Raw genomic sequence first — 20,043 nt, forward strand, 5'->3', positions numbered from 1 at the left:
TGCTGCCATCATCCCGGTTTTCAGGCCAGGAGGCTGATGTTTGGTGTGGTGAGGTGGTGGGCCTGAAGCCCCCAGAGCTATGGCGATGGTGCCAGGACTTGACCCACACTCTCTGACTCCAGCCTGGGGTGGGGTGGGAAGAGGCATTACTGTAGGCTTGCACTGGATGAGACACTTGAGCTGGGTATTGAAGGATGCATAGGAGTTGGCTGGGGACACTGGAATGGGGATGGGAAGGGCCTGCCAGGCAGACGGGAGAGCGCTGGCAAAGATGTGAGGTGTGTGGGGGGATTAGAAGAGGAGTCCGTTATCTCTTGCCACAGGAACGCTGCCTATGAACCGCGTCCCACGCGGGTATGTGGGGCTGGGCAGGGGCAGCTCAAGCCTGTGGGGAGGTTGGCTAGGTGTCCTGCTGATCCTGGCTGGGTCGCTTAGGTGTACAGGCACAGGCTGAATGTTGCTGACTGAGGCTGGCCTCGGCTGGGTTGGTTAGGACTCAGCCCTGCTCTGTGGGTCCCCCATCCCCCAACAGGCTCCCCCGGACATGACCTCGTGATGATAAAAGAAGTACCTGGGCGTGGCCCCTCGCTTGTGTCCCATCCACTAACACCCCACTGGCCACAGCACGTCACATGGCTGAGCCCCAAGTCCAGGCAGACGGTAGTGCAGAAAGTACAGACACAAGGGGGAGCAAAGAATTGGGGCCACGTCTGCAGCCTGCCACACAGGGCGTTGAGGGGTGCAGAAGCTCTGCGGAGTGGTCACACTGACGACGAGGTAGCAGAGATCACTGGGGACGACTGGGGAGAACGGAGGGGCCAGCGGGAAGTGGGGAGGAGGTAGGAGACGCTTCCGGGCACAAGAAAGGACACGGGCCTGGACCAAGGCAACAGGGGTGGGGACAGAAGAGATTGATTATGCCACTTTTGTCCTATAAAAAACAAGGAGTCAGGCTGAGGCACTCGTTCGGCTTCGCGGATGTCACAGATGGCCCCGGGGGATATAATTGGCCTTGGCCTCTGCAGAAAGGTTAATTGCTCAGATCACAGAGTCTGAGGCTCCTAGGACTGGCAGAAAACCTCCCCAATTAAGGACCCGGAGCTGGGAGCTTCTGTCCCCTCTGGTCGCTTGACCAGGCTGTGGGTGGCAGTGGAGGGGCAGAGAGGCGGCAGGCGCTGCCCAGGGAGCTCAGAGCCCCGGGGAGACACTAACCATAAGCAAACATTCCGGGGGCTGTGACAGCCAGCCTTCCAGGACAGTGGAGGCTAGAGGCTGTTTTGGCTGCAGGAACAGAAAACTCATGCCAACAGGCCTGAGCCAAGGGAGGAATTTGCTGGCTCTGCGAACTCAGTGGTCAGGGGTGGGGATTGGCCTCGCACAGCTGGATCCCGCGCTCTCAGCGGGTAGCTTCTGACTCTCTGCTGGGCCTCCCTGTGCCGGCCTCATTCTCACGGGGGCTACCTAGTCACCATGGGAGGCCCCCTCAGCTCCATGTCTCCGTCCTCCCCGGCTGAGCAACCAGCACTGGCAAGGGAACACCTCCTAACCATATGTTTCAGCAAAGGCCCAGGACTGGCTCCGATTGGCCCGGCTTGAGTCCCACGCCCATCCTGGAACCATCACCATGGCCTGGGTCACAGCCCTGCTGGAATTGGGAGGGGGTGGTCTGCCCCATCTCAGTACCAGGGCTGGGAACCAGGGCACAGTGGTCCCTGCAAGAAAAAGCCAGTTCTGTTCCCAAAAGGGATGCCAAGCTGGTCCAGGGCACCAGAGAGGGGAGTGGTGGTGAAGACGGGGTGTTCATACCTACCAGGCTCCCAGGAGTCACGTTGAGGAGGGAAGGGCCCTTAGGAACTGTTGTCCAGCGGCCCATTTCACAGATGAGGAGACTGAGCCAAGGATATGGTCCTTTCAGAGTGGGGAAGCTGCTGGAAAGACAAGGAAGATGGTAGAGTGGGGGTGGGGGAGGGTCTGGGGAGAGAAAGGTTGAATTGGTGGATAGATTGGGGCCTTTCTGGGTCCTGTCTAAGGAGCTGACATTTTAATTGAGACCCGAATGGAGATAGAGAGCCAGCCATGTGAGGATAAGAAGGAAAGAACCTTCCAGAGGGAACAACTAGGTGCAGAAGCTGAAGCAAACCTGGTCTCTCAGGGTCCCAGGCCAACATTTCAGCATAGGCAGGGGTGAGAGCCAGAGAGGTCACGTGTCTGTGCTTTTCTCAAAACCTTTTCCTGTGCATTTTCTCAAAAGTGACACATATTTCTGCTCAGAGCCGGGTGGCCAGGACAAGTCACCCTGCCCTTCCTATCTGCATGGGGGCCTGAGAAGCAGGGGAACGGCATGCCGTTGAGGGACAAGTAAATGTTCCCGCAGGGCAAACCCACCTTCCCTTCACCACCTTCTACCAGAAACTCCTACCTGAAAAACCTTTGCTCAGTATTCCCAGTTTGAAGTGCTGTCTCAAGAATGTTTTAATCTAAATGTTATTACTGATGAGGCTGAATCTATTTTTCCATATGATTTTAACGACCTTTCTTTCTTCTTTTGTGAATTATCTGGAAACCTAACCTCCTGGGCCTCCTTAAGAAAGTTTTTTTTTTTTTTTCCTTAACCTGAACCGCAAGGCATTTGGGAGCTCTGATCTCAAAGGCCCACCCAGCTTGCATATGCTCCTGGATTCTCTGATCTTTAAAAATATCAAAGGAAATGCCATTTATATTGGCAAAAGCTTTGTGGGTGCCTCCCAGATGAGAGAATACACCCCTGAAGTTGGCGAGTCTAGATTATTTTTAGACTCTTCTGCTGGAGTGATAAAACCAGGATCCTTTTGGCCAAGGTGGTGGGGGGAGGGGAGTGGCAAGAGATAAGAGGTCGTCTGGCTCTAGTGTAATAAGTAGAGATTCTGAGTGCAAGGGAGACTCAGGGAAGAATCATGCATTAGTTTCCCCCCTGCCAAGAGGAATATCCTGCTCAGATCCAAGAAGCCCATCCTTTGTTCTAGAATAGCCCTTCATGCACCCTCGAGGATAAGCCCTAAAAGATTTCTGCCCACAGACATTTTTTCCCCCTTATACTGTCCATGCCTTGACGATGCTGACATGAACTTGCACAGCGTTTTTCCAATCTGCGGGGTCTAGCCTGGTGTACGGTAGGATTTACGTGTCTGTGGCGAAGAATTAGAAGTCCTGGGTCGGAGTCCACTGTCTTGCAGGGCTATGTGACCTTGTTCGATTCTTGTGCCTCTCTGACACAGATTTTTACCATCTGGAAAATGAAGTGCAGTGAACTCAATTATGACTGGGTGTCTGCGTTCTGGGAAGGGTTGGGAACTGGCATCCTAGGGCCCTGCCACCGCTCAGCTGTGTTTAGTTGACTCACATGGTGTTTGAAAACATTACACTGCATTGCTGATGTTTTCAAAATGCAGAGATTTCACATAAAAGTCAGGATTTCTGGCTTCTTCTGAAAAGTTGGAAGATCTAGCAACCCCGGGCGCGTACTCCCACCAGTTGGCTAGAGCCAAGCTGCAGCCTCTTCCTTTATCCCGGTAGCGGGCTGCTCCAGAAACCTGGGTTTATCCCGGAAACGGCTGCAGCTGCCACCAGGTTGTGTCATCTTCCTGACATGGAAGCTGACAGTTTCCATTTATTATTGGGACTGTGCCTTTCTTTAGGGGAGGAAAGTAAGAGATTTCTCGTACCTGAGTTCCTTGCCAAGGTGGAAAAAGCATGTGCAAAGGCCCTGAGGTAGGAATGAGTTTGGTATGTTTGTGGATGGAAAAGGCTGGACAGGTGGATGGGGGCAGATCACCTACGGTCCTGGGAGGAACTTGAGTGTGATGGGAAACCATTGGATTATTGAGGGGCTTACAGGAAGGATATTTGGTTTGCATTCTAGGAATATCCTTCTGGCTGCTGAATGAGGATACATGCTAGGGACAAATATAAAAAGGGAAGGGGACTAGGGAATGCTGGGAGGGTTGTTGGCAATTCGACATGGTGGGATCAAGGAAGACATCACTAAGAAATGACGTTTAAGCAAAACTTAGAGGAGGGGAGGGAGATCCAGAGGAAGAGTGTTTTAGGCAGGGAGAATGACAAGTGCAAAGGTCCTGAGGCAGAGTGTTCCTGAGCATTTAAAAACAGCAAGGAGGCCAATATGATTAGAAGGATGTGAGCAAGGGGCGGGAGGGTAGGAGATGAGGTCAGGAGAGATGGGGGTAGTTAAAGGCCATTGCACAGGTGGCTGCTGACCCCAACAGGTGAGAGAATGCTGAGCCAGCTGGCACGGACACTCAGAGTGGTTTCATGAAGGACCACAGAGGCCCTCTGTCTTGGCTGGGGCCCTCCTGAGGTCAGGACTTCCAAAGATGGGAGTGTGGGGAGGGGTATGGCTGCTGAAGTCTGTTTACTGAGCCCCAGACTCCTGGCCTGCTCTGCAAGAATTGGTCCCCCGGGTGGTGGTGGGGAACAATTGGAGCCCCTGGAAGGGAGTCTTAGCAGCTCAGGTCCCCTCCCCACCTCGCACTGTGAGTATGTTCCGTCTGTGACCGTCGCTGTGATGGAGTGGTGGGAATAAGGGTTGATGGAGTCGGGTAGGAGTTTGGGCCACCTTAGGTACTTGTCTTCGTGGAACACATGTCAGACTAGCGTGACCTGGGGTTCTCAGGGCTGAACCATCTGCGGCTACCTTGGCCTCACATTGTACCATCGCCTTCAGGGATCCCACCGTGGTCTCCCCGCAGGTCAGTGTGGACGCCAGTCTTGTTCCTCCCTGCTCTCTCTGAGTGATGGGCAGCATGATCTTGTGGACACCCAGATCTGACCACCCCCCGCAGGAGGCTTCCCCCTGCTCTCATTGCTCTCGGGATAAAGTGGCTTCCTCTGCCCAGTTCTGGCCTTCACACTTGGCCTCTGTGGTCCAGCCATGCTCGCGGTCCTAAGCCCTGCTCTTGGTCTGCTTTGCCTTCCCTGGACCCTCCTCTGGAAACTCCCAAGACTCCCCAGCCCAGCCCAGGTGGTATTCCAGGTCTGGTGCAGAGCCAGCACTGAGCCACAGTGGGGCCCTGTGTCCACATAGGCCACGGAGTCCACACTGTAACCCTTGAGGTGGATGTTGTTGGCATTCCATTTTACCGATGAGGAAACTGAGGCCCAGCAAGATTTACATAACTTGCCCAGATCACAGAGCTGCTAAGTGGAGGAGGTGGGATTTGAACCCACTCTGTCTGGCTCTAGAGCCCTGCTCTTGTCCCCACCTTGTCCCTCTCCACTGAAACTGAATTAATAATTCACTGAATGAAGCCAGATGACCAACCCCCAGATTGGCTGCCCTCCCCTTCTCCCTCCTCTGAGCAAACCTCCCCAGGCCTGCTGATTCCCACCACCAAAGTCCATGGGGTCTACACTGCCAGCCTCATCACCCGCACCTATCCCAGCCCCCAAAGTCCCATTCCCCTTGGCATCGGCCTCTGAAGGAATCTGCCTCCCTCTCTGCACACAGAAGGGCCCAGATCTCCAAAGCCTGTGGACTTTTCCCATCTCCATCCTCATTCCCCGTGACCTTTGGGTGGCATTCACAACATGGCTCCTCCTTCTTGGATTACTTTCCTCTCTTAGCTTTGCTGCTGAAGGAGTCTGGCCGCCTCTTTGTCCTCTTTGCCTGTGTCATTTCTTCATTTGTTCATTTAACAAATATTTACTGAGTGCCTCCTGTGCCGTGCTAGACACTGTTCTCAAAGACAGAGCTGAACATGCCAGACAAAATCTCTGCCCACGTGAGGCTCTCATTATGGAGGGAGAGCAGGATACACATAAGTAAACTAAGAGATAACACCATTTCAAATAATGAAAAATAAAACAGGGCAAAGGGTAGAAAGTGATGTGTGTGTTGGGTGTGGTAGCTCCTTTAGATGGAGCTGTCAGTGCCGTCTGAGCTGGGAAGCAGTCAATCAAGCAATGCTGGGGGTTGAGCATTCTGGACAGAGGGCACAGCAAGTGCAAAGGCCCTGAGGTAGCTGGAGTGTGGTGGGTTAGAGGCCGTTCAAGGGCGTGCAGTGGTTTGACATCCTGGTGGGACCTCGAAAGCCAGGTGGGGAGTTGGGGTTTATTTCAAGTGCAGTGGGAAATCTCCAGAAGGTTACAGCAAGGGAGAGACTTATTCAACATAGTATTGAAGTCCTAGCCACAGCAATCAGACAAGAAAAAGAAATAAAAGGCATCCTAATTGGTAAGGAAGAAGTAAAACTTTCACTATTTGCAGGTAGCGTGATACTATATATAGGAAAGCCGAAAGACTCCACCAAAAAACTACTAAACTGATAAATTCAGTAAAGTTGCAGAATACAAAATCAACATACAGAAATCTGTTGCATTTCTGTACGCTAATAACGAAATAGCAGAAAGAGAGGGAAACACTCCCATTTACAATTGCACTAAAAAGAATAAAGTACAAAAATAAAAAGAATAAAATACCTAAGAATAAACTTCACTGACGAGGTAAAAGACCTGTACTCCGAAAACTATAAAACACTGATGAAAGAAATTGAAGATGGCACAAGTGCAAAGATCTTCCACGCTCATGGATTGCAAGAACCAATACTGTTTAAAGGTCCCTACTACCTAAAGCAGTTTACAGATTTCATTCAATCCCTATCAAAATACCACGAGCCTTTTTCACAGAACTAGAACAAACAGCCCTAAAATTTGTATGGAACCACGAAAGACCCCGAATAGCCAAAGCAATCTTGAGAAAGAAGAACAAAGCCAGAGGCATCACAATTCCTGATTTCGAGATATATGAATGGCATTTACATTTTTAAAAGATCCCTCCTTCTCAGAATGTGCGCCACGCAGCAGAACGACCAGGGGTGCTTGTTCAAAAATGTGGATCCCAGCCTCTGCTCGCATCTGTGGCATCGGCTTCCATGGGTGCAGCCTGAGAATGTGCATTTTCACGAGCACTTGCATCTTTGAGAACCGCTCCTTCAATCTGGAAATTACCAAGGGGTCAGCAGACAGAACTCAGGGGATCCGAGAGTTTGGGTGGCAAAATATTACATCTCTACTCTTGTAGCCTCTAATTGGCAGTCGGCATTTCCCTCCTAGCCCTACGTGGGACCTTGTTGCCGATCAGAATCAGAGTTTTCATGACACATTACAGGGTTTGTACACATCTCAAAAATACCATGTCCCTCCTCGCTGCTTTGAAGCCATGGGAGTTATTAGAGCTTGTTATTTCATGCATTAATAAAGAAGCATGTAGGTTAATATTATACATCTGACTTTTTAAAAAAATGTCTTGGTAACTCCATTTCAGTATAATTAGTTTCCTTTGCAATTCTATGTATGTTTGTTTTATGCATTTAAAAACATTATTCAGAGAAAGAGTCCTTAGGTTTCATCAGATGTCCTAGAGACAGAAAAGGGGCAGAACCCCTGCAGAGAGCTGGAGGCCGGCAGGCGGGGGGCGGGGCGGGGGCAGCACTCAGGCAAAGCTGGATGCCACTTGCCAATGCTGTGGGACCTGGGGCAAAGTACTTTCCTCCTCTGTGCCTCCGTGTCCTCACCTGTAAGATGTAGCACCTATCTTGAATGCTTGTTGGAAGGAACCAGCCAGGCTACCCAAGTGGGGGGAAGGGCACCAGGATGTGCCCTTTTCTCCACTGGAACATAGGGTTTTGAGGCCAGCTAGGCTTGTCATGAGGGGAGAGCTGGCCTGGCTGTGCTCTGAATCCCAGCTTTGCCACTTACTAGCTGTGACCCTGGGCTGGGTAATTAACAACTTTGTGCCTCTGTTTCCCCTCCATAACTTGGAGGTAATAATAGCACTCAGGTCATAGTTGTGGGATGAGATGGGTTTCTATTTGCAGGAGCCCAGCACAGTGCTTGCCACTCCCTGGATGACATATTATAACATGGTCATTATCGAGGTGTATCTCACCCCTGAGGTTAAATTTGGGGTTCCCGGAGGGCTAGATCCAAGTCCTGTTCCCCTCTGCATCCCCCATAGTACCTGACGGGAAATACGTTTGCTGCAGTGACTGCTCTTTTTCAGGTGAGTTAAGGCAGAAGGGACCCTTGCTCTCGAGGTCAGGATCAGGGAGGGCAGGTCAGATGCCACTGGGGCCACAGGGGACCCCAGATTCAGCAGGGGGGCCACAGGGAGGCAAAAGGCAGAGGGCTAGAGCACAGCTAGTCTTGGGGTCCTGGGCAAATACTGAATCTGGATAAACCAGTTGACAGTATCTCCCCACCACCCACCCAGCCTGGCTTTGTCAGGCTTGAGACAGATGAGTTTTTTCTCCTGCTTTCCAAGCCTCACTGTTCTCATCTGTTGAATGGGGGCAGCTAGCACCCATTGGGTCCCACCACGAGCTAAGCCTTGGTTATGACTCTTGACATGTTTTAATTCTCACAAGAGGTGGATGGGGAGACTGAGCCTCAGAGAGGTGAAGTAACTTGCCTAAGGCCACACAACAAGGCAGTAGCAGAGCTGGGGTTTGCCTGGGTGGTCCGGCTCCTGGGCCATGCCTTAAGCACTGGGTACACCAGTATCTCACAGCGGGGAAGACTTTCTCCTCTTTCTTCCCTTCCACAGTGACCAGCTCCACTTTATGTTCACAGAGGTGTTCTCAAGGGTCCTACTCTTCCCCGCCTGGCAGCTGGAGTCAGAACCAGCGGGTGTCTGGGAGGCCCTTCTGATGCAGTGCCTTTCCTGGCTGGCATCTTCCCCGAGCCCTGACCATGTCTGTCCCCAGAGTGCATACGCCTGGCTTCTTTTAATCTCACTGCTTTCTCCAGGCTCCATTGTGAAGGACTCTGCTCCCCCTCGGGGGTGATTCCCTGGGCTGTAGTCGTCTGCCTCCGTGGCAGGATACTATAGGGAAGGGCAAAGTGCAGAGCACCTGCCCTGCCTGTGGGGGTAGCCACCCCTCGGCTCTAGCCAATGTTTTCATGTGGCAGTATGGCCCTGGCCTGCCGGGTTTCCACAGGAATCTAGATTTTCATGTGGTTTTCCCATTTTTAAATGTTGGCATCTAATTCAAAATCTTAAAAATACCACGTATACCAAGAGAGGAAGAAAGAGATGCACACAGAGAGAGGCCGACAGACACAGAAAGAGAGGAAACAACCCGGAAAACAACAAAAAACGAGAAACAACAAGACAATCTCAGAAACTTGTCTTTGGGCCAGTTTGCAACTTCTGACCTCCCCTCTTCTGTTTCCTTTGCCTGCGCAGCAGCCCCATTTGGGGACAAGGGGAGGCCCAGGGACATGAGAGCACTTGTCCAAGACAATGGGGGGCCAGTGTGGGGCTGGGGGCCAGAACCCAACCTCAGCTGTCTCAGCGTTTCCCAATACACTCCCCCTACCAGCACCCTCCCCAGGCCCCAGCCTCTGGGCCTGAGTTAATTTCCAAGGCCAGGTTCTGGGCTCTAAAGAGGAAGAAAACTCACTGCAGTCTGATGCTGAAGGCCACGGTCACCATGACACATCTCCAACGCTCAGTGACTGTCCCCGGATTCCAACAGAGCAGTTTCTAAAGGGCATGTCTGCTAGAGTCATTTCTAAATTGACGGGGACTGGAGCTTTGCGGAGCTCTGGGGGCAATAAGGCCTTGTCAGATTCCTTTCCAGTGATCAACTGGTTTGTCCACTTATGAGCTCAGAGGAGAAGGACTCGTTTCTCTGGGCCCGGAGTGTCAGCTTGATACACCCACATTTGAGGACCTACAACGTGCCAGGAACCAGATGGGGGGCGGGTGGGGGGAAGGCGTTTGCAGCCATGATCTCATTTAATTTGTCCGGAGGACGTGTAAGTTTGGTAGCATTGATTCCATTTTATAGCCAAAGACATTGAGGCTCAGAGAGGTTGAGATAAAGATCCAAGGTCAAATCCAGGCCTCTTTGTCCGCATGTCCAGATCCAAGGTCAAATCCAGGCCTCTTTGTCCGCATGTCCAGATCCAAGGTCAAATCCAGGCCTCTTTGTCCGCATGTCCAGATCCAAGGTCAAATGCAGACCTTTTTGTCCCCAAGTCCAGGCTTTCTCCACCTTCGCAAGGCATCTACCTGGATGTGGTGGAGAGACTGCCTTCTTTGCTGAGGTTGGTCTGGGGGCCACAACAGGGGCTAGGGTGGTCAGGAGAGGCTTCTTGGAGGAGGTGACCATCTCTGAAGAAAGAAGGTATATTAGTTTCTCATGGCTGTTGTAACAAATTAGCACAAACCTAATGACTTGAAACAGCATGGATTTATCATCTTACAGTTCTGGGCATCAGAATTCCGAAATGAGCCTTATGAGGCTAAAATCCATTACAAGGCAGGAGTGCGTACCTTCCTGAAGGCTCCACGTGAGAACCCATTTCCTCACCTTTTCCAGCCTCTGGAGGCTGCTTGCATTCCTTGGCTCGTGACTAACCCCGTATCACTCCAACCTCTGCACTGTTGTCCCATCTTCTGTTCCTGACTCTGGCCATCTGGCCTCCCTCTTTTTTTTTTTTTATTTAAGATTTTATTTATTTATTTGACAGAGAGAGAGACAGCCAGCGAGAGAGGGAACACAAGCAGGGGGAGTGGGAGAGGAAGAAGCAGGCTTCCCAGTGGAGCAGGGAGCCTGATGTGGGGCTCGATCCCAGGACCCCGGGATCATGCCCTGAGCTGAAGGCAGACGCTTAACAACTGAGCCCAGGCACCCCTCTGGCCTCCCTCTTATAAGGATGGTCGTGATTACATGGGGCCCATCTAAATAATCCAGGATAACGTCCCCATCTCAAGATCCTAATCAGATCTGCGAAGTCCCTTCTGCCCTGTAAGGTAACATATTGGCATGTTCCGGAAACGAGGATGTGGAGATCTTTGCAGGATGTTATTCAGAAGCGGATGACCCCAGAAAGGACACTATTTTGGGGGCTGGGGCCAAACCTGAGGCTCAAGAGGCGTGGAATGTTCAGCAAGCAGCCATGCTGAGGGTTGGAGGTGGGCAGGGCTGCTCAGGACCCACGCACCTGTCAAGGGCACTGAATGCCGCATCGGGGCATTAGAACTTCATCCCCTAGAACAGCGCTCCTCACACTTGAAAGTGCATCCGGATAGCTGGGGAGCTGGTGACCATGCAGACCTTGAGTCAGTCAGGTCTGGGTGTGGACTGAGAATCTGCATTTCCCACAGGCTCCCAGGGGCTGCCGCTGCTGCTGGTGTGTGGACCCCCCGCGAGGCTTTAGAGGAATGCTCTAGAAAAGATGGTGATGCAGAAAACAGTCCCACCCAGGCTCCGTGTTTCCAGAACCTCACACTGTTTGGCATTTGAATGGCATTCTCTTCCCAAGCCCTCTGTTACCCAACGTTTTTACACATCCTACAAGAGTGGCCGCTGAAGATCGCCACCATGACCCCCAGTCCAAGCCTAAAAGTTTCTGTCTGACTCAGCGAAGGAAGATTCCTGGTGCCGTGACACTGGCGACTCACCAGTCTTCTCAGGCCTTCGTGAAAAGGATGTGGGGCCAGGGTGGACAAGATGACTCTCGGGAATCGCTCTTAGATCCGTGCTCTGGCTCCATTATATCGATGTGGGCACATTTTTAGAGCTGAATTGTCTTTCCTTTTAATCTAACTCTTTGAAATTTGGCACCCTCATGGGTGGGGTGGGGTGGCGTGGTATTTGCTGGAAACTCCCTTATCCCTGAGGCCAGCTGGATGGTGAGGGTTTGCTGGATATTTCACTCCTACATGGAGATATCAACAAGGACTGTGCAAGGTCTTAAAATGTTACTTCGCTGTAGAGAGTCAGGGAGAGAAATGGCTTTCGACATCATTGTATAGAGGGGGCTATAGACTCACAGACTCACCAGAGCGTGGACGGGAGCTACGAAAGGGTGAAGGGAACCAGGTAGGGTCTGTGCCGTGTTTGAGGGGCTCAGCCCCACAATCAGCATCCTCTGGGGATGCGGGTCCCGTGTTGCGCAGGCACCCGTTTTGCACACGAATCCAGAAACCTGGATGAAATTGTATGTGAAGTCTCCTATTTTTAAATGTTGATAATGAATTCAGATATTTTTAAAATACTGTGTGGGCCAAACAAGACATTTTTGTGGGCTGGATTCGGCCTGTTGGCAGCTTGTCTGAGAATCCACTTGTTTTCCTGGGAGGGAAACTGAGGCCCGCAGAGGCACAGGGGCCTTTCAGAGGTCCCACAGCGTCGGCTGGAGCTCAGGGCTGCTGACACTCGGTGCAGCCACCATCCATCTGTCTCGCCACAGCTCTTCTTCGGGGCAGCTCCTTTCCCCCCACCCCCCCAATCCTCAACCCCTGCGCCTCTCAGAGGGTTACCTGTCTCCTCAGTCTTGCAACATCAAGCAGCCGGGAGATGCATGGGCCCCCTCCTCCCCACCCCAATCTGCCCTCAACCGGTTTTGTGACGTGGGCACATCCTAACTCCTCTCCGGGCTAATGTCTCATCTGCAGATGGAGGGCGGGGGGGCTCCGTGGGCTCTGGAACCCCTCCCTGCAGGTCCCCGAGGCCTCTGGCCTTCTCCTCCCAGCCCCTGACCATCCCCGCCTCTGAGCTTCAGTATTGACATTCCTCAAACCGCGGCTGTCATGAAGCCGTTTCCAGCCCCAGAGGTCCCGGCCCACGTCATTTACATGATTTAACATGCTGGGTTTCAGGGGGCGTGTCTCCGAGCCCACAGCCAGCAGCTACCGCATGACTTATTGATTTGACATATTAAACTGATGGATTTGGGGGGAAAATGTTTTATTTTGAAATGCCGCCGTGCCTCGGGATTTTGCGTGATTTCGCAACAGTTCTGCTCCCCAGAAGGGTTTTATTTGTCCAGCGGCTGGAAGCCACTTGTTTCAGGCTGCCCACTCCTTGGCCACGTCCCATGGAAATAACAACAAAGACAATAATAGTAACAGCTCGCGCTTATGGAACACCTGCTGTGTGCCAGGCACTGCCCTAAGCACTTTACTCATCAATTAACTCACTTTGTCCTCACACAGCCCGCAAAGTGGGTACTATATCTATCCCCCATTTTCAAGTGAGAAAACAGGTTCAGTGGGAGCGTGTTGCTTGCCCCGTCTCCCAGCTAGTGCCTGGCAGAGCTGGGCATCAACCGAGGTGACCCGGCCTGGCTCCGTGCTCTTCATACCTGTGCCCCACTGCCACTTATAATTATTCTAATTGCTCATAATGATACTTATTAGGAAGTGATAGTAACACTTAGCTTTCTTGAATACTTCCCAAGTGTCAGTCTGGTGTGATTTATAGATATTGTCTCATTTAATGCTCAGGACAAGTCTATTATGCCCATTTTTCAAATCAGGAAACCGAGGGACAGAGGGATAAGGCCCCCGGCCAAGGTCGTACATCCAAGACACGGTTCCCACCTGTGATTTCCCACTCAGCCGAACAGGCCCTGGAAACTGAGCAAGGGAGGGACTGGGGCGGAAGGGAAATTGTTCTTGCAAACCCATCAATTCCGTCAATGGAGGGTCAGAGTTGGTGTTATGAAGCTGTTTTTTAAAAAGGCAAAAAGTGCAGCTAACAGGATTACCTGTCACCCCACGGCCCCGTACCTGATGAGAAGCCATTTCATTTCTTCTGCCCTGGGAGGTCACCAGTTCTCGGCTACAAATCGAGGCATTCGTGCCAAGTTTCAGAGACTCGAAACAATCGTCTCTGTGATTACTGAGACTTTCTGGGCATCACCAAGGCAAGACCCCATCATCCCGGTCAGAGGCTGCCAGCCCACTGTCCTTTCTGACTTCCTTTATTCACACGCGCTTGTATCCATGAAACGAATAATCGTGATGAGCACTGATTGCGGGCCAGGCCCTATGCGGTGATTCCCGATGTTTCATTATCCAAGTTCCACCTTGTCTGTGTTTGCCAGACGCCAGCACCTATCATCTACCATCGATTCAATCTTCTTCTGAAGTTGACTCTTTTTTTTTTTTTTTAGGGGGTTGGGATCATGGACTCAATCTTCTTCTGAAGTTGACTCATTTTTTTTTAGGGGGATGGGAGGGGCAGAGAGGGAGGGAGAGAGAGAGAATCTCAAGCGGACTCCATGCCCAGCACGGAGCCCGACATGGGGCTCAATCTCACGACCCTGAGATCATGACCTGAGCAGAAATCAAGAGTTGGACGCTTAACTGACAGAGCCACCCAGGCGCCCCTGGAATTGACTCACTTTCTTACACGTACATTAGAAAGGGACCTTTTGATCAGTGGTGCCCATGTTTGAGGGTTCGTCAGCATCATCTGGAGAGCTCGTTACGACACAGACAGGTCCCAAGGTCCATGAATTAGCATCGCATGTTCCTGCGTGAGGCTGTGGGTTGGGGGCTCACGCTGAGACCCCTGGCTCAGATCGCTGCTCTAATTGGCTCCCTTGCCAAAACCCACAACATGTCAGGGAGGGTCCCTGCAGTAAACAGAATCCCCCAAATGGTTCAAATGAAGGCACTTTAATGAAAAAGTCCCTAGCGAGGTATGGGAAGGGCCAAGAGAATTGGAGGCCCCCGAAGGCTGGCAACAGAGGGGAGCCATTACCAGCCTTGGGGGGGAAGGAGAAAGGGTGGGAACAGTGTAGGAGCTGCAACTTCTTGGCTCCCACAAACCTTGGGAGCTGTGGTCCTAGGAAGAGAATGAAGCCTCTGCCAGAGGAGGGGCAGGGCACAGAAACACTGACTTCCGTTTCCCACCCCCCGATTTCTAGCCGGTGCCCCTCCTTGTTCATCCAGATGGCCAGGGAACCTGGGGGTGCAGTCCTAGGAGTCAGGCCCCTGGGGCACAAAGCAGGGCAGAGAAGGGCAGAGTGGCTGGGGGAGGACGGGAGAGGATAGGGTTAGTGGAGAATCACCAGCCCTGAAGGAAATTGTCTCAATGTCCTTCAAGTCTGCCTAGGAACAGATTCTGAGCCCTCTCTCAGTTTTAAACAATTAACGAGTGGTAGAAAGGTGTTAAGGACACATTAGCACCAAAGAGAGACTCTTTTGATTGAGGTGATAAGAATTTTAAAAATAACAGAGAACTGAGTAGCTTTTTCACTTTTTGATGCAGACAATTTAGTGTTGTGCCGAGACAGGTGTCATACCACCTCTCCCCTGGTAGGAAACACAGATGTGTGGATGGCCCCCCCCAGTGTTACCCACTTGGGGTACTTGGCGGCTCCCATCAATGGTTGAGGGCTGCAGATGGGGGTGGAGGGTGGTGTCATGGCCCCCCAGTCCAGCCTGCTGTGAAGGTGGGTGAAGGGAGTGGGCTCTGGGGACCCCAGAGAGCCTTGTGCCAGCAGGGGGCAGTGTGTGTGGAAGCGCGGTGGCAGCGGCCAGTGGGGCACCCACAGTGTCAGCCTTTGCAGCCCTCTCCCCAGCACCCCTCCCCTTGAGTACCAATGTTCCCCTGGATCCATCTCTCACCCTTTTCTCTCTTGCTCCACGTTCTCTTCGCGTCAACCACCCTCGTGCCTCCAGCTACCATCGCTTTGACAGTCAGGGTAGATCTTGAGTGAGTGCCCACGTCTCGCTGATGCCTGCTCGTCTCTGCCCGAGCTCCCGCTACGTCCCTGACAGCCCGCTGAGGTCCTGCAACTGATGTGGAACCTCATTGTCTTCCTGCCTTAACATCACCCCATTCTCAGTGAAGAACATTCACCGTCTGCTCCATTGCCCAAGCTGGACAAGTGGCCCCACTCTGGACTCCTCCCTGTCCTTTGCCACCACATCCGTGGTCAGAGTCCACTGAGCCCATGCCTCCGAAGTGATCGGGTTCTCCGCTTGTGCTCACCCCCACCGTGGCCATGGCAGGCCACCATCGTCTCTCTCGGAGCGCAGCAGAGACCTCTAGCAGGCCACCCCACCCACGCATCCTTCCAGAGCGGGCCTCCTGAGGGGGGTCCTTCCCTTGCTGAGACACTGCGGGCCCCACGGGCCTCTGCCTCATGGGTCAAAGACACCTTCCACAGACTGGCTTCCGAAGTCCTCAACACCTGTCTGTTCTTCCTTGTGACCTCCTTCCCCGCAACACCTGGTGGCCAGCTGGCCTCGGGATCACGGAGGACTGAAGCCCGCCCCTCCCCATCGCACTCGGTGGCCACCCCCTTGCAGGAATCCTGGTTCAGGAATTGCTTGGCATGCTGGAGAGCATGGAGATGAGAGCCGTGGCCAGGGAATCCTGTGCCCCCCAAACCAAACGGGCCCCTCTGACCAGGCCAAGGGCGGAGAATGATAGGATTTCAAAATGGCTCTTCCAGCTGCCAGCTTATAGCCATGACGGGTCCTGGAGTCACAGAGGCCTGGGTTTGAAGCCAGACTGTACCACTATCTAGCTGCGCAGCCCACGTGCTTAGTCCCTCTGAACCTCAGTTTGCTCAGCTGTAAAGTGGGTGCTACCTACTACCTCGTAAGGGTGTGGGGAGGTTAACAGATGAATGCCAGCGTCTGAGGTCAGATTCCCCAGAAGTAGACACCGAGATGAGGAGTCCCGTGTAAGTCATGTACGGAGGAAATGCCCCAGGGGAGAGCGGCAAGGGAATGGGGGCAGGCAGGACAGGGAAATAAATCTGGAGAGAATAAGAAGCCTAAGTAACCCTAACCAGGCATTGGAGATACTGGGGCCTGTTTCCCCACAGTTAACTTACTTATTTTCTGAGCATCTCGGCCCCTGACGCCCCATCCGCCTCTCAGCGCATCTGAAAGCACACAGCCGGCTGCTGCTGTGAGGGGAGGTGGGAGGGGTGGAGGCCTGGCCGGGCCCATGTGGGCAGGGATAAGAGCACCCCCCGGGGGGGGGAGTAGGGGTGCTGGGGGGGGAGGCACTGAGTCAGTGCGCGGCACCAGCACCGTGGTGAGCGGCGGCCTCCGCATGCCACCAGGGCAACAGCAGCAAGAGGTGAAGGCTGCCAGGAGGGAGGCCAGGCCTCCGCAGGAGCTGCCGCCCTCCTAGTATGGCTCAGCTCGCCCCACATCTCCGGCCTTCCTCCCTGCTGCCTTGGTGGGCCTTGGGCCAGAGAAGGGCCTCAGAGGCTATGAGTGTGCCGTGCCAGGGGGTGTTTTAACAACATCCAGGCTGCCAAGAGCACATTATTCTCTTACAGAAATCCAAGGGATTGCCCAGGAGATGTGGTATTTTTGTAGCCAAAAAAAAAAAAAAAAAGAAAAAAAGAATTTCTCCACAGCTCTAAAAGCCCGTTGTGCTAGGAATGATAGTGGGTGTTTCAGAATCTGAATTCTTCATCCGGGAGCAGATAAGGACTGAGAATTTTGTTTGTTCGCTTCATTCACTAAGCAGTATATATTGGATGTCCCTAGGACATTCCCGGTGGAAGGAACAATCTTATAAAGAAAGAGAGGTAGGAAGGACATGTTTGACAGGTATGGAGAACAGAAAAGCTGATGATCTGGACTCTTTGTTGTAAGGGATAGAAATTCCACCTCAAAATGGCTTAGGCAAAGGCAAGAGCTTAACTGGTTCATGTGATTGAAAGAACACATGACTCGGAGCTTCAGGCATGGCTGGATCCAGGGGCTCAAACAATGTCATAGGACACAATCCTCCTCCATCTCAGCTCTGCCTTCCTTGGCATTGGCTCTGCTTTCAGGAAGGCCCTTGCCCCTTGGTGACCCAGTCAGTTCCACCCTTCCACCCTCCCAGGCTCAAACCTAGTAGAAAGAAAGGAATTTTCTTTGCCAATAGTTCCAGCAAAAGCCCTCTAGCTAACTCTCATTGAACCAACTTGGGTCATATGTCCCTCTCTGACTGGCCAGGCCTGGTCCATAGCCCCTTCTCTAAAGCATGGGCCTTGCTCTAACACTGGTTGGGGTGGCTTGGAAGGTAAGTCATGTGATGTGTTAATTTTCTTCTGCCCATCGTTTTTCTCAGAAATCTGATCTGCTCCCATAATTGCATTTCTTCCTCTTGACTGTCTCTCCAGGCTTGACCTCACTCAAGCGCCTCTGGGCTCCATTTCCTGGGACACGGTGGGGACACATTCCTCTCATACAACAACAGCAATATTGCACAAAATGATCTGTCACTAGATGTTAAACACAAGCTCTTCACATGGCTGTCTAATGGACTCCTCACAGCATGACAACACTATGAAATAGGTGTTATTATTGTCCTTGTTTTATAGGTGAAGAAACAGAGGCATAGAGAGGTTCATCCCTGAACCAATGACTAGGGTCAGGGGGGTCCTGAAGCTCTGACTGGCTAGATAGGAGTCATGTGCCCGAACGTGGAGCCAGGATGTGTCAGCTGCAACTGAACTACACAGACCGAGAGGAGGGAAGGGCCTCTCCAAATGAAAGCCATGTCGGAAGAAGGGTGTGGGGGGATAATGTGGGGTGGGAGGAGCAGAAGATGCCCCCTAAACTAGGGGACAAATGATGGCAACCCAAATTGGGAAATTTTGGGAGAAAAGGGAGCTGTGGTAGCAGAGGGTATACAAAGATTTGAGGAGCCAAATCACTGGAAGGACAGAGGGGCAGTGCGCCTACAGGAACGGCTGGAACCGGGTGCTCACACTGTCAGAAGGCTCACACTCTCAGAGCGCGTTTTCCTGTTCACCTCTGTGCTTCCCAGCGCGGACTGCTAGGGAAGGGCTCTGATTGGCCAATCCTAGGTCACATGATCACATCGGACCAATCAACTATGTGCAGTAAGGGAGGCCCTCTTTAGAACATGGCTGCTCCGGGGACAGCCACGAAGTTGAAGCTGCATCAGGAGCTACAGTAGTTTCTAGAAAAAAGTGGAGGAGGGTACAGGGCTGATGAAAATGTAGGTGTATGCTCGTAGCTGCGGGTGACAGAGAATGGAGCCCTGACCCGTTTAACCACAGGGAAGCCCTCAGGGCTGGTGATTGGCCCGGTGATGTCACCCTCCCGTCACTCTGCTCAGAAACAAGTGTCTGCTTCATCCCAAGGCGGGTGCCCTCAGGGCCATCAGATGGCTCCCAGGAGCAGTCATCCACCAGATGAGAAGAGAAAGAGAGACTCCGCTGCAAGACGGTGGTTTCTCCGTCCGGTCAGAAGGGGTCCCCGCACTAGTAAGCGTCACCCCGAGAGCGCCGGGCTCCCACTGACTTGGGCTTGGGCGCCTGAACCAGTTCTGGGGCAGAGGACGTGGCCGTGATCGGCTGTGTCATTAGGACACACCCTAGAACTGCGGTCCTCATCTGGGTCCCCCAACCAATGGGCGTGAGGTGGAAGGTACACGGGGCGGGGCCACCCTGCTGCGTCCCTCATCTCACGGCCGCTCTGCCCCTGTCGTGCAGGGGTCCTGTGGCTGTCGGTGGTCTCCGAGGTGCTCTATATCCTCCTGCTGGTGGTTGGCTTCAGCCTCATGTGTCTCGAGCTCTTCCACTCTAGCAATGTCATCGACGGGCTCAAGCTCAACGCCTTCGCAGCTGTCTTCACGGTGCTGTCAGGTAAGGCGGACGGCCTCAGGCACTGGAGCCCAACCTGGGCTTCCGGCAGAGCGGACTGTGGGTGCGGAAACCGCCCTGGGGCTGAGGCCTGGCTGTTCCCCCCACCCGGGGTGACCTTGCACCACTCACTTCCCTTCTCTGAGCCTCCATGTTGCAGTTCATAAAATGGGATTTGCTCGCTTATTCACCCATTCGGTGGTTATTGAGTATCTGTCACGTGCCAGGTGCTGTGCGGATAAGTACTGGGGCTGTTAGTGATGAACAGAGACGGACAGTTGCAGCCCCAGTGGAGTTTCACGTGTGCGGGAGAGAGAGGTGGATTAGCTTGAGATGTATTCGGGAGCTGAACACCACATGGCCTAGTGATGGATGGTATTTGTGGGACAAGGCAGAGAGAGGTGCTTTATTAGAATGAGTGGATGATGGTGTCTTCCATAGGGATATAAAAGGGGGAGCCCGTTTGGGGTGACAGGCACATCACTCATCTGCTCTAGCTTATTTGCCTTTGAGACATTCACGTGGAAGCTGAGGGAGCAAACAGGTGTGGAAGCTTGGGGACTAGTGTGGGGTAGGCAGAGATTGTGCGGAAAGGCCACAGAGCCAGGGATT

General features: G+C 52.7%; 1 protein-coding gene across 1 annotated transcript in view; it reads left to right on the plus strand.

Annotated features, from left to right (window-relative positions):
- The window catches only part of GSG1L (GSG1 like), a 214,068-nt gene that overhangs the window by 120,104 nt on the left and 73,921 nt on the right, over positions 1 to 20,043 (plus strand). Inside the window, 1 exon segment of the mRNA XM_040635173.1 lies at positions 19,282 to 19,434. Coding sequence (XP_040491107.1) covers positions 19,282 to 19,434 — 153 coding nt within the window.

The sequence above is a fragment of the Ursus maritimus genome, unplaced genomic scaffold (assembly GCF_017311325.1).
Source record: "Ursus maritimus isolate PB19 unplaced genomic scaffold, ASM1731132v1 scaffold_2, whole genome shotgun sequence".
NCBI lineage: Eukaryota > Metazoa > Chordata > Mammalia > Carnivora > Ursidae > Ursus > Ursus maritimus.